General features: G+C 36.8%; 2 protein-coding genes across 7 annotated transcripts in view; both read right to left on the bottom strand.

Annotated features, from left to right (window-relative positions):
* Nucleotides 1-390: 390 nt before the first annotated feature.
* On the bottom strand, nucleotides 391-4,157 carry LOC108966736 (lysosome-associated membrane glycoprotein 5). Its single transcript, XM_018929767.1, has 5 exons — nucleotides 3,887-4,157; nucleotides 3,606-3,688; nucleotides 3,228-3,476; nucleotides 793-1,202; nucleotides 391-729 (listed from the first exon to the last, which is right to left on the bottom strand). The coding sequence occupies exons 1-5, from the start codon at nucleotides 3,945-3,947 to the stop codon at nucleotides 687-689; spliced, it is 846 nt and encodes a 281-aa protein (XP_018785312.1). The 5' UTR covers nucleotides 3,948-4,157; the 3' UTR covers nucleotides 391-686.
* A 3,987-nt stretch (nucleotides 4,158-8,144) lies between these two features.
* Nucleotides 8,145-15,055, bottom strand: part of LOC108966802 (long-chain-fatty-acid--CoA ligase 5) — a 26,284-nt gene continuing 19,373 nt past the window's right edge. For 4 of the 6 annotated variants that reach the window (XM_018929871.1, XM_018929872.1, XM_018929873.1 and 1 more), the window contains 8 exons: nucleotides 11,017-11,190; nucleotides 10,390-10,927; nucleotides 9,962-10,315; nucleotides 9,598-9,800; nucleotides 9,460-9,542; nucleotides 9,163-9,391; nucleotides 8,916-9,089; nucleotides 8,145-8,852 (listed from right to left, as the gene is read on the bottom strand). In XM_018929871.1, the coding sequence (XP_018785416.1) occupies nucleotides 8,715-8,852; nucleotides 8,916-9,089; nucleotides 9,163-9,391; nucleotides 9,460-9,542; nucleotides 9,598-9,800; nucleotides 9,962-10,315; nucleotides 10,390-10,927; nucleotides 11,017-11,190 (1,893 nt within the window). In that variant the 3' untranslated portion in view covers nucleotides 8,145-8,714. Of the gene's footprint in view, nucleotides 8,853-8,915; nucleotides 9,090-9,162; nucleotides 9,392-9,459; nucleotides 9,543-9,597; nucleotides 9,801-9,961; nucleotides 10,316-10,389; nucleotides 10,928-11,016; nucleotides 11,191-14,389; nucleotides 14,426-15,055 lie in introns of all 6 variants that reach the window. The other 2 variants (XM_018929874.1, XM_018929875.1) reach the window with 1 other exon arrangement.

Raw genomic sequence — 15,055 nt, 5'->3', positions numbered from 1 at the left:
ACGTTTGTGGAAATATTTTTTTAAATAGTTTTAAAAATATTTAATAAAAATATTTGTTAAAAATAGTTTAAAAAAATACTTTTAAAACTTATTGGATTCATAGTTTGTAGCTTTGTCTGGATTTTTCGTTTGTGTTATAGTAAAAACCYAACAGTACTACTATTTTCATGAACACAGCTGTATACACATGGTATATATGTATGTATATACTAATCTARATATATCTGTCATACAAGTATATGTATAATATATGCAGTGATATGCTTCTTTTGGTGCGCATTCATTTTACTATGCTTTTAAATTTGTTGTTGTTATTTTTTTATGGGTTTTGTATTTTGTATTTATTTAACAATAATGGAAGACTTTTTGCAATTCTCCTAATTTAATCGCTTTTAAATGTTCATTACTTACTTGCTACCTGACATGCGCMATTGCCTTTCCGTTTTGGTATTTGTATACACGCATCAATTTTCTTRGACATAACAAATTGAAAATTACATATTTTACAGTTATATAACGYATAATAACCAGATATGTACAGCGTTTTTTCTCCAGCGAATCATTTTACTTTATGTTTCGTCAACTTTTGTAAGGCTGCATGTTGAAAAGAACCGAATAAACTTTCACGAATTCACTAAGCCAACGAGCGCATTGTAAGCACGTAAAATTTTCCGTCCAAATTACGCTTACTCCATAGAACCGTATTGCACTTTCTTGATTTTGAAGTAGCTGCATGTATGAAATAAATATAAATTCTTCTCTCTCTTCTGTTACTACTCTTCCGCTACTTACCGCCAACCACCGTAGCCGGATATTGTTATTAGTACGGCTATCGCCAAGGCAGTGCCCACGGCTAGTGGTGCCGTCTCATCGCGGTATGAGCCCGTAGCGCTGCAATGGAAGGGCGGGCCCCACTTGCCGCTTTCCTTAAACATGAAGCTTTGCATGTGCAGATCGCGCAGATAGAGGCGTGCAATGTGCCCCGACATGTCACCGGAATCTATGGGTGCATACAAGACGACACTTTGCTCCTTGTCACAAACGTACGATTTGCCGACGGGCGTTGGGAAGTACATTGGCGTGTGTGCCGGCGAAGTAAGTTTCACATCCAAATTTGGGCGATCGGGATGTTCGAATAGCGAATTCGATGAGGAATAAGTGAGTTCGAATTGATTTATGTACCAGCCTTCACCACCAGATGACTATTGAAAGAGGGGTTTTTAAAATATAACAGTGGTTATGAATTTAATTTCGAAACGACAATAGAATAGGTATGTAAATGTGTATATAAAAATACAACTATTCAAAGTTGAACTTTGCTGAGGGCGAAAAATTAGCTAGACATCCTACGATTTACTCTTAATCAGAAGAAYCTTGCGGCTTCACAGCTGCTAGTAGTTGACTAATGCTTGTTTAAAAGCTAAAGATATTCGTCACTTTTCGAAAATTAGCATATACTCTGCAMATAAAACATAATAAACACTAGTTTATGACATGAGGGCGTTTCATGTTTTTCCGACGGCGGATTTAGAAACCGGTTTGGACCCGGAAATTTTACAACTCACGTCACGTCAACCTCCGACGGAACTCTATTAACGTCAAGGAATGAGAAGCTCAASAGATTCAGTGAAGTGTTGTAGAAATACTTAGCTCTTCCCACATTRAAACGTTCGATAACGTTGTATCACCGCCAAGTCAGGTGTGCCCATCAAATAGAATAAGCTCAACWCCAACATTCCTCAGGGAAAGAGCAAGCCTTCAGGATACAATAGAATCCGGGCTGAAATTTTGAAAGTGTGCCCAGAACACACGGCGAAACAGCTGCTTATAATTTTCACCTTAATTTGCTTAGAAGAGAGATCCTTGAGAACTGACAGCAGGCTACACAGTTCGTTCAACCAACTAAAGACGACAGTTCTCAATTCAAAAACTAACGTAGAATARTGCTTCTCTCCTTTACGTCCAAGGTACTGTTTCGTGTACTTTTAAATCGTAAGACTTGACCAAATTTCGGCTGAATCGTTCGTGCGTTGACCAATTTGACACTCTACATATCATAGTTGAGTTAAAAAACGAATGACAGTCGGATGATATTTACTTCTTCTTTATTGGCGTAGACACCATTTACGCAGTTTTCGTCGAGTTCACAACAGCGCGGCAGTCGTTCTTCTTTTCACTATTTGGCGAGAGAGAATGAGAGATTCCAAGTATAGCTGGGTTCTTCTCCAGCAGGTCAACGGAGTGGCGGTCCTCCTCTTTCTCTGATCCCCCCGTTGAGTATTGCATCGAATACTTTCAGAGCTGGAAAGTTTTCATCCATACGAACGACATGAACTAGCCAGCGTACRTGAATATATATTATATCTAGTAGAGCTCATCGTTCCATTGACTTTGGTATTCGACGTTGCCAATGCGCAAAATACCATAAATCTTCCGCAGAATCTTTCTCTCGAAAACTCGTAACGCCGACACATCAGATGTTGTCATCGTCCATGCCTCTGCACCATATAGCAGGACGGGTATAATGAGTGACTTATTATTCGTCGAGAAAAGACTATACTTCTCAATTATCTACTTAGTTGGAGATACCATCTGTTGCTTAATGGTGTTAATGCTGGTTCCAAAATTAACGAAATTATCTACGAGTTCGAAGTTATGATTGTCAACAGTGACAAGTCGGGAGTCCAACGACTGTTTGTTAACAGGAGATATTTCGTCTTGTCCTCGTCCACTAACAGACTCATTTGCTTCACTTCCTTGTCCAACCCGGAGCAAACAGAACTAACGGCTATGAAAAATTCAATCAGAAACCCTTCACCAACTACATAAATTTTAGCAAATGGCGATGCATAAGTCACGCACTGTGAAAAGATGCTACAAAAACTTGGCAACAAGCTGTGGATTGGAACGCGCAAGAAAGTTTAAGCTGGAGTTGCTTCATTGACACTCTAAGCACCAGTGGAAGATACAGTAAATGATGTTGATGAACTCAATACGACTTATAGAGTTCATGTATGGCGCTCAAAACTATGAAGTTATGGTACGTCGACTTTAAAAACTACCCGAACTACCACCTTAAGCTTATTTTACTAACCTATTTTTAACATAATTTTGTAATATCCATAATTCCCATATCAACTGCTTGCTAAGGCACACTCGTGCAAGTATACATACATACATATTTAGTAAGTAAAATAATTTTTTTAACTATTTGTTTAACCACTCACCTTGCGGAATGTCATTGTCAAGGCGAATCCTTTGAAATCTAATCTCAATATTTCCATATTGGATTCCACACACTCGCCAGTGAGCTTCGGATCATCGGGTAGATAGAGATCCGCCTCAACATCTTCGTTCAACTTATTGCGATATTTAATACTGATGAGGCCATCCACACTAACCAAAATGCAGGTGATGCCATTTGTGGCATTGAGACGATAAATCGAGGTTGTCGCATCATGATTCATTGAAGAAGACTACAAAAATATAAAATTGCAAGTTTGATGCTGTAGTAGCTACAATCTCAAACGTCTCAACTTCGCAACAATTAAAATTTGGTGACGAAACAGTTAAATACGCCCACCGCTTCGCCATTGCATACTTACCGACGCTGGCTTCGTCGTGTACTTGGTAACCCTGGGCGTTTTGGTGGTAAAAGCGCCTAGCTGCAAGCCATCACAAAACGGAACTACAATTTTTAGAGAATAATACGCATTAATAATCAAATAAAGCAAGTGCTAGTGACATTATTCAATAAATGTCTGGAGTAATAATATTTTATATGCCATATTAATTACACGAAACCAAATTCAATTATGCTGCCTGTGGCCTCGAGCCATACGCTTATCGATTTTCTTCTTATGTTGTACTCAATAGCAGTACTTACCTAAAACAAATAGCAGAAGACAGGCAATTTGTGGCCCGTTTTGGCTTGCCTTAAGCAACATGATTCTGACTGCTGTGTAACTACTTTCCTTGCCGATTTTTAAGTAAAATTCACAAAGTATTATTATTAATTGCAATTTTCAATGTTTTTCGATTTTTCGAACTGCCGCTTTTCCGCCGTAGCACGTACCACCAACCGAGTGTTAAACTAACTTGCGAGTGAAAGTTTGCATAAATGCTTTGCAATCACTTTCGATTACTTGTCCTGTTGCCGTTGCGATGCGCAATGTTGACTGCCAATAGTAGTCGGCTCTAGAGACAGTGTCCTGTGCAGGAATTCGTACATTCCTGTATATAGATTTTTTGTTGTTTGTGTGTATGTTTGCGAGCGCTCATGTAGATACTTTTGAGGAGTTGTGAGTTCGTTAATACATACTTACTCACTGCAAATAATTAACTTTGGTTATCTCTGAGAACTTGGAGGTGGGAATGAAGTTGCAGGAGAAAAGCTGCCATTTCGCTCACTGTAAACAAAGCTATGAGCATAAAAATGAATTCGGCGCATGCGCAAAGGATGTTTTTGTCTCACGCTCAGCTTTAGAACGCACGCTAGTTCATTCAAAATTTATGAAATGAAATGCATTTGGTATCGTTGATATTTATGGTAAAAAACTACATATGCAAGTATATTAATACACACATCAGAGAACCAAATTRAAACTCTCGAAATAAATATGCAGCAATCGACACCCTTTAATTTTTGTATCGTTGCTTTTGGCCCCTTTAAAAATAATGAAAAATACGCAACATAGATGGCGCTGTTGTAGCTAGCCATGCCTGGCACAACAGCAATTCCTGAGCAGAGAACGTGCAGGGAACGTATATCATAGAATCATAGAATAAACGTAAATAATAGAATCACAGAATGATATACGGTCTCTGCTTTCCTTTACAGGTGCATTTTTKGTTGGTGGGTGCAAAAGCCGTTAAAGGAGAGGWGCAGCGAGCTTCTTCACKGATGAGTTAARGCTTRRGGGGAACGTTGGGGAAGGAATTTACTGTYAGRAGCYCTCTATCAACTCCAGTTTCAGACTTCCTGACTATTGCAGTGTCTTCCGAGTTGTAGTCATTATAATAACTGTAGATTTACTGCTCCGAAGTGCAGCCTCCTTCAAAGAAGTGACCATCCAYACAGACAGCAGAGCGGTGCTACTAGCTTTGGACTTATTTACAGAACGTTCAAGACTGTAAACTGTTAAAAGAATGAGGCATATTAGCACTGCTGCTGGTAGAATTAGAGTGGATCGGTGCTCCCGTATCCTCTTGTTCTACTATTAGATAGCTGGGCTTCGCATAAGCTTGGCCAGCGCTGGGACACTATTGGTACATGCGCTGTAATGCATGCGCTAACCTTCATATATTCACGATCTCAGAAAAAAATTARGTTTTTAGGATTTTCCTCGAAGTAAAATCTTGCCTGAATTTTTGTTGACTTCTTAGCTGAATTTATTGACTTATTACTTAACTTCATAGCCGAATTTTGTTTYTTTACTTATTTGTATGTCTACAAAGTTAAAAGGCATTCGATCATTTTGATAAAATTATTTTTTAGCATGACTGTTATTTAATAGAATCCACTCGATCGGACATTCATCTTATATTTCCTTATGGTGCATAGATTGGTAGAATTAAATACGCACATATGTAYATATAGATAATATGCATTTGTAGTTTATTTTTCGTAATGATAATAAAATCGTATTAATTCCATAATAGATATAAGTATATTAATTACGCGTATAGATACTCCGTGAATTTGCTTTAATATTGCTTTATTCAGTGTTACAATTGACGCTGTGGTTGTTTTGTTTTTTAAGAGCGAACCTCGCAGATATTACAAATTTCGGTKCCACAGTATAAAAACGGTAGACCATTTCTTAAGTAAATAAAATGAAATTATTATAAGAAAAGTTTGAAATAGTGAAAAACTCGTAAACATTGCAGATTAACGAGCTTACACCGTTGTGTGTTTTTCATAAAAAATTGGAAGGAAGTAAGGTTCATAAGGCAGTAATTCACAAAGGGTTGGAAGGAAGAAAAGCAGGTGGAAAATGTGAAATTCATAGAGAATTAGTAGGAAGGCAAAATGGAAGATGTACGATGCAAAATTTTACTTGAATTGGGTTCTCGTAGTTCATAAAGGGTTGGTAAGAAGGAAGGAAAGTGGAAAGGTTTACGTAAATTGAGCTCTGCTTACTTAAAAACTTTAGTGTAAGTTCTTGTGTCTGTGCTGTAGTATACTATAAAGTTATTTTAAAGTAAAAAAGGTGAACATTATAAAAAATTCTATACATGAGAAAATAAAGTAGGAATGCTTCATAATACTATTTGTTAAAAGTGTTTTTATTTAATGAAATATTATATATACTCGTATAAATTACAAACAATAAGTTTAAGTGACTAACTAATAAAAGCACTGACTTTGGGCATCACATTTAATGTAATGTAGTTATCATAAAATTATCAAAAATAAACAAAAAAGTAATACAAAACAAGAAAAAGTGTTAGCTTCGGCTGCACCGATGCTATAATACCCTGCACAGTTGCATTTTTTATGGTTAAATCTTGTGAAATAAAAAAGTTGTTCATACAAGAACTTGATTTTGATCGATCGGTTTGTATGGCAGCTATATGCTATAGTAGGCCGATCCGAAAAAATTCTTTGGAATACGTAGCGCTGTATTTAAAAATAATRTATGTTAAATTTTGTGAAGCTGACTTGTCAAATAAAAAAGTTGTCCATATATGGTTCTGATTTTGATCATTAAGTTTGTATGGCAGCTTAATCTTTAGAGATTGTAACTTTATCTTTAGAAATAATCTTCGTCAAATTTCGTGAAGAAATGTCGTCTAATAAAAAAATTTTCCATAMAAGAAGAAGTATTTGATCATTCAGTTTGTATGGCAGCTATAAGCTATAGTTATACAAATTGAACACTTTCTTTAGAAATTATAGCGCTGCCATTGAAAATAATATATATCAATTTTGGTGAAGATATCTCGTYAAATGAAAARRTTGTSMATACATGGATATGATTTCGATCATTCAGTTTGTATKGCAGCTATATTATATAATTGTCCGATATCATTGATTCCGACAAATAAGTAGCATGTTGATGAGAAAAACGCGTTTGTAAAGTTTCAGTTCGATATTTCAAAAACTTTGTAACTAGTTCGTTTATTTTCGGACTGACGGTAGGACATGGAAACATCGACTCAGCTTATTTCATCATTTATATTCTGGTCTACTATATACCATAGTTAATAGCGTCTCTGCAATTTCCTGCTGTAACTTCGCATTATAAATTTTTGRGGGCCTCTGATGTTTCCCCTTTGTAACTAACAGTTGGTATGACATACTTAATATACACTGTTCAGGGCATACAAGTATAAACATAGCTGATGAATACATACATATGGTACAGTAATATATCGGTAATTTTTTATTCGAAAGTAAGCTGTTAGTACAGTTTATATTATATAATATTTCATTTTATATTATACATAAGTAATTTTATATTATACATATTTAATTTTATATTTTATATATATTTCAAATCTACAATAAACTAAATATTTTCTTTTTTATTAATTAAACTGTTCGCATTTTCGCTCTCGACTCCTAAAATTTTTCTYCGCAAATAACAGACATACCGTCAGCCGAAATGCAAAACTACGTATCATCAAAAAAATTGAGTTTTTATTGCGTACGATTCACTACATCACATAAAATATATGTATCATAAAGTTTTAAGGTGCCATTGTCAGATGTAACCAATATATATAACCTATATATAACCAATATATWACCTTTTTGTAACCAAAACTAAAATTTTTTTCCAATTTATGGGTTYTATTATATCGTTTTTCTTTCGCTTGCAAACTTATRAAAAGTGRTTTTACGTTATTTTGCATTTTAGCTGTCATATAAAACCAATATATAACCTATGCATAACCATTTTATAACCAATACTCAAATTTTGTAGCAWTTTTTGTTGTTCTTTGAAAAACGATTTTTCGCTGTTTTGTATTTTAGCTGTCAGATATAACCGATATATAACCTATATATAACCGTTTTATAACCGTTATATAACCGATCCTCAAATTTTTTTTTCAATTTGTGTGATTCCATTATATCGTATTTTTTTCGCTTGTAAACTTATGAAAGTGATGTTACGTTATTTTGCATTTTCGTTGACGATACGCTTCTTAATTTTTTTTTTTTTTTGTTTTCTCAATATTCATAAGTAATTGTAATTCTATAATTGCTGCTTGTTAATTGGTTAGGCGCGCTATTTACGTATAAATAGAGTGCCTTTTTATTGCATTTTTTATTTTTATTTTTTAATTGTTTTTGCTGGAATTTAAATAAAGTTTTACTTTGCTCGTGTTATAACGGTACTCTAAATAAGTTTAGGTAAATTTACTACGTTCCATACATAATCARTTGCAGCTAAGCTGCTATATATTAAAGTGGTAAGTGCTAACTGCTGGTTAAAAATATTGCAATTGCTTTTTGATTAATTTTCCCCCCTGAAGTCAAATTTCCGATTTTTATTTTTGAATTAAATTTAATTTGGTGAAACTTTGCATTTTATACGCTAATTGCATTTTTCGTTTAGGAATWTCATATTGCAGATATGGTTCAATATTCCCTGCAGTGCTTTAATTGGCTATCAATGCTTGCTTTGTTCGTATCCAAAAATTAGCCACGGATAAGCTTTAGCGCTATGCTTTTCATAAACGGTTTGCTATTATATATTTCAACTCTAATCTAAATGTTTGTACATGTCATCCAGTTGCGGCTTGAAATAGCTCTTCAATTGTGGCCGTTTCGCTTTGAAAGTCGGTGTTAGCAAGCCATTTTGTACCGAAAACGGATCCGGATGCAAATAAATGTCTTTCACCTATACAAAACAAAGGAAGTATTTTTATTAGTATTTTACACGCTACTGTGCTTGTCAACCCACTTGTTCAAACGATTTCAAGCCACTCTGTTTACCCCAATTGAGCATATCGCTCATAATTAGCTCCTTGACCTGATGATTATTGCAGAGCACAGAGAGTGTGCCCTTGACACGATTCTCGTTAGCCCACTGCTTGAGCACATCCACATCAGGCACAACGACGGCAATAATGCAGCTCTAAAGTAATGGAAATATGTGGAAATATATGAATATTAAGGACTACATAAAACATTAAACGCAATTTATGCACCTTAAGACTCTCGCCATACACATACACCTGATTGACGTACTGACTCAGTGTGTAGATATTCTCAATTTTCTCTGGCACGATGTATTCACCTTGGCTAAGCTTGAAAATATGTTTTCGACGATCGATTATGCGCAGCGTGCCATTCGGCAACCACATGCCGACGTCACCGGTATGATGCCAACCCTCGGCATCGACCGCCTCAGCAGTTTTCTCTGGATCTTTATAATAACTGCGTAGCGAATGTGTAAAGTGTCAAGAGAGGTTTGAAATATCGTCAGACTGTAAATTTGCGCTTACCCATGGAACACATTAGAGCCACGCACGCATACCTCGCCGGTATTTTGACTGGCGAAATACTCCATCTCCGGTACATCCACGAGCTGTAAGGAAATTACTTTAATAACATGCAAAAATATTTGCCAAAACTTAATATACTTTGACGGCATTGCAGGAGACCGGTGGTCCAACATGATTCGGCACGTAGTCACCCTGTACGGTTAATGAAATAGCGCCAGTACATTCGGTTTGGCCATAACCCTCCAGCACCAAGCAGCCGAGTGCACAGCGCATGAATGTCAAAACATTGCCGGCCAGCGGCGCGGAACCGACAACCATCAGACGCAGATTACCGCCAAAAGCTGTAAGAAAACAAAACCATTGGTTCACGTGAAGCGCCAATGAAAACTATTGCTCACTTCCGTTCCCATAATAGTCAGGTTTACGTAACCGGAACGGATCCGAATTTTTAACCGGCCCAGGACTGTCAACTCGACAACAACAAAAGCTATCGTTCACTTACCTTGGTGCACTTTTTTGAAGACCAACTTGTCCCAGCAGCCGTTGCGACGCATAATACCGCGCGAGAGCTCTTTCTCCTTGGCCTTGAGCGCCATATTGAATAAAGTACGTTTGATGGCCGAAGAGGCAATCTCATTTTGTATCTTATCATAAACGCGATTAAGCAAACGCGGCACCGCTGGCATTACGGTTGGTTTCAACATTTTCAAATCGTTAGTCAACTCCTTAATATCGCCCGAGTAGAAGCCCACGCAGCCACCCACATAGTAGATGCCATTCTCACAGCAACGTTCAAACATATGCGCCAACGGCAGGAATGATATCATGACATCGCCTGCACGTATGCGGTGTTCACCTGTTAAACAATAAAAGCGGTAAAAAAAATTATACAGCAACACCTAACCTGGCAGCTGTGCATGCAACACTTACCCATTTGCAAGATCACCGCGCATACGCCGGCGACCACATTGCCGTGCGTGAGCATCACACCCTTCGGATTGCCTGTAGTGCCGGATGTGTAGCAAACGGTGCACAAGTCTTCGGATACCGGCGGCACTTCCGGATGGTTGCCCTTRGCGCCCAATTTCTCCACATCGATGAAAGAGAATATCTGTATGCCGCGGCTTCGGGCGCGTTCCAGCGTATGCTGCCTTATGGGCTTTATTGAGACTATAATCTTCAGCGTGGGCGGCGCTTTCTCCAACAACATCAAAGCCTTGGCATCATCCTCAACAACAACCAATGACATTTCTGTTTGACGCATGATGAATGCACACGCTTCCGGTCCGAGCGTATCGTATAACGGCACCACAACCAAAGAGAAACTGTAACAACCTTGCTCGTATAGAATCCATTCGGGACGGTTTTGCGAGTAAATTCCAATTAATTGTTTGGGACGCGCACCTAAAGCAATCATGCCGGCGCCGAAATTYTTGGCGCGTAGCAAAGCTTCATCGTAATTGATCCACTGCGGTAGACAGAACAGACAGCATTAAATATTTGGCACTTACAAGTGTAGAAGTATTCTGTAATATGGTTTCTATAACTTAAACTTGCCTGGTACGGTGATGTGAGCGTCTCGCGCCAACCCAAGCACGGTCCATTGTTTGAGGAGTAGGCACCTTCACGAAATGTCTGATATAACGTGCGCACATTCTCGGTAATGTAACTGATGAATTTGCCGTTCTTCGCTTCTTTATAGAATTTCGAAACGTGTATGTGATCAGGACCCTGAGTGGAATAGTGGTTGGCATGCATCAAGACAGTAATATGGGAAAAGAGAGAGATAAAGGGAATACTTCTATTGAATAAATAACACATGACAAGCAAGGATATTTGAGGTTAGAAAATTAATTATATGAATRTGCATGTTAGTGTCCAATGTAAAAACGATGTGAGTATACGTTCACAGACTTCAACAAATAATTAAGAAACATATTTCTATGCATATACATTTATATGTATGTATTATACTCRTATATACGTCTAATATATTCTGACATATGAAGTCTCAATCACAACTAATTGAGTGCAAATGTGACAACGCGACTTTTGGTCCCATCTTAATTAATGATCAGYAGTTCGAATGGTCAGTGCAGTGGCAGGTGAGTCTGCAATGTGGCCTCGGCAGCCGAAACCAAACATAYATACATAGTAAACGTTGTGTATATAAATAAAAAAAGGGTGGTGTAATTGGGTTGCTGAGGTATGGGCTGCTTAATAAACCCCCAAAGGAATTTTTTTTTAGGTGTATGATTTTCAATTAGTTAATACTGTACTCCGCAAGGTCTTTGGAGTCGTCCGCGTGAGCGATGAATACTCAAAAAGGTTTCATCTTGTATGAGCTCAACAACGACATKAATACAGTTAAGTGCATACAAATTCAACAAATGCGCTGGCTGGATCATGTCGTTCRATTGGAAGCTGATGCTCCAGTGAAAAGCTCATTCGATGCGAGATCCATTGGCGGACAACAGAAGGAAGGAGATCCACGCGTGCTAAGGAAGGACCAAGTGTATAGCTATGTGACTGCACTTGGCATATTTGGGTTACTGAAGTAYAGGCTGCTTAATGAAATCTTTGGAACCGACCACGTGAAGGATGAGTATTCAAAACGATGGAAACGCAAACTGTAGCTCAACGAATGTGCTAGCTAGGTCATATCGTTCGCATAGGGGATGATTTTCCAGTGAAAAGCTTCTTCGATTCGATACCCATGGGTGCACAACTGAAACAAGGGTACCGACRCATTCAATGGCAGGAACACGGTCATAGCGACCTGTCTGCGCTTGGGATGTGAAACTAATTTAACCGCGCTAAAGATAGAGACCAAGTTTTGTATTCTTGGCCCAGACTGACTCGCGTTTGTAGTGCCAAATAACATGAAGACATCCAACAGGATGACGCCATATGCCATATACCATACGCCCTACGGCTTTCGGCGTCGTCAATTTATTGAAGGAAACTTTTGATGAACGCATTATCTAGCATCATAGACCTGTGGCATGGTCTCCAAGACTGTGGGATTTAACAACGACTTTAGACTTTGTCTTTTTATTTTTTTAGACAATTCCGCTAGACTTTTTTCGAGCCGACCGCGTCGATCACTTGTCCAAAAACATAATATCAAAGACTTAACTTCACAATAAAGCCAAATTTTGTCCAAAAATTTGGCTTTATATTTGGCTCGAAAACCACATATCTAAAAAAAACACCCTTTATATAGATTATTGAAATGTATTGCTGTACACTAGGTATTTCAGTTCAATATCGCTAAAACCCAGTGAATTGTTAGGRAGTTTTGCAGACTGACAGTAGGAAAAGGGGATGGAACGATTTGATGGGAATAATTTTATTTTTCCTYTCTGATATTTACAGCAACAAAATTATATTACCTTTTCATATGCAGTGAAAAGAYAAAAACGGTAACTCATTATGGAATCACAATTAAGCAGATTATGCACTCATTTAAGGGCTTTCACGAATGAGCTTCTGAAAACAATATATRCCCGAACGAATATGATTGATGAAGACCACAACTCATATATGTAGATATGTTTGTTGTGCCCATATAGATATCTAGAAGACTATTTTCAGTTTTCTATTATAAACCACTGTCTGCGTAAATTGCTGTATAATAAAATAGACCAGCTGTCGCGTTGCGCTTCGCTCGCGAGGCAGACGTTGATAAATTTCGAATATTTTGGATCAATATATATGTATGTAAGCGGAATAAGTATGTAATGGAATTTACGTAAACACATTTTGGTCTTTATTTGAATAAATATGTATATGTACACATATGTGAAGGACTGTGTGGTTTTTAATTTGTTTATTTTTAACTATTCGTGAATTGATGGCTTACGCCATAAAATTATTTGGAAGAAAATCTTGCATTCACTTTATCTACTTATTATGGCCTGAATTGACTATATTGAGTTTGGTAGGAAGTTTGTAACAGCCAGAATAAAACGAACGACAAGCTTAGCCGATTTAGCYACATCCGGCTGTTTGTTCGTCCTTCTGTCTGTATAGCGAACGGTCCCAATAAAGTCCTTATATGGAAAACTTTTTTATTTGAAAAGATACCTTTACGAATTTCGAGAAGAATTACTTTTTAAGGCAGCGATATAATATCTGAAGAAGTTATGAAGATCGGACTACTATAGCATATAGCTGCCATACAAACCGAACGATCAAAATAAAGTCCTTGTATGGTAAACTTTTTTATTTGAGGAGATATCTTTACGAATTTCGACAAAAATTATTTTCTAAAGAAACAATGTAAGCTCCCAAGATATTATCCAGATCGGAATACCATAACATATAGCAGCCATACAAACTGAACGATCAAAATAAAGTCTTTGTATGGAAAGCTTTTTTTTCTTCACAAAATTTGGCAAGAAATATTTTTTAAAGCAACTCTATAATCTCCATGGAAATTATTCAGATCGGAATACTATAACATATAGCAGTCATACAAACTAAATGAATGTAATCTAGTTCCTCTAATAAATATTTTCTATTTGTGCAGCTTTTTATTATTTTTTTTTTTTTTTTTTGGTTTTTATTAAAATTGTAAAAACTTCGTATAAATCTGCTACCCCTCTAACTACTTCAATTTAGGTCGGCAAATAATATACTTGTCTTGAACTTCTATTTAGCCAGACCGAGTTGTATGCTACACTGAAGAGGATGTTTGTATTTGCGGATATGCGACAACGATAACGAATTGCTTTCATATACATATGCATGTATAAGTATATGATGATGGTGACTCGAGCGTCATCGTAATATGTAYATGTATGAACATATGTMTGAATGTGAACATGTCACTTTAGTCAAATATCAAATGCATGCCTTTCGATACACACTAATTTGGGTATTTACTGGGATGCAAAACTCATTGTTAACGTTTTTTCTCTTTTACCCTGCGATGAATGTCTAGTYGTGGATCGTATCTCAACTAAAATGCGGTAATACAGAAAAAGATACAAAATAAATAGCAATAATTAATTATCATCATAATGCAAATAAAATATAACGGTATGGCGCTGGAAACTTATTGGGTGTTAAACCGATCTTGCCTGTCTACTTCTTTATGTTATATGTACATTTGTATGTAGTATGGGTTACACTGACAAATGAGGAATAATTTTAATGACCTCCCAAAGGCTAACGATATGTTACTCAAAGTATAGCTTTGCCTGCCATTGCTTCAGAAGCTGAAGCAGTAAATGTGTTGAGCTTATAAGACTTTCAAAAATAGTAATAAAACACAGTGGCGTATCCAAAATTTTTTTCTGCAGGCTTTTTTCTTTCCAACTTGTTGAATATAGAATTCATAAATTTTTCTGAATATGAAATAAAAGCTCCGATTTTTTTTTTTTTTTGTAGGAGGGGTTCATTTTGTCACCCAAAAACTCCTTTCGCACGTGCAATATACAAATATTGTGATATTTGGATCGTGATCCATCTTGAGAATTGTTGAATCGTGAGGGTAAGGTACACGTTCAGTATTTAAAAATTCAGCTCGACAGACTTCAACCAAATTTTCTTTACGCGACGTCTGAAATCAGTCCAAATATTGTCTAAA

The sequence above is a fragment of the Bactrocera latifrons genome, unplaced genomic scaffold (assembly GCF_001853355.1).
Source record: "Bactrocera latifrons isolate USDA-ARS-PBARC rearing strain unplaced genomic scaffold, ASM185335v1 scaffold_17, whole genome shotgun sequence".
NCBI classification, from domain to species: Eukaryota; Metazoa; Arthropoda; class Insecta; order Diptera; family Tephritidae; genus Bactrocera; species Bactrocera latifrons.
This window is presented reverse-complemented; position numbering and strand designations above follow the sequence as displayed.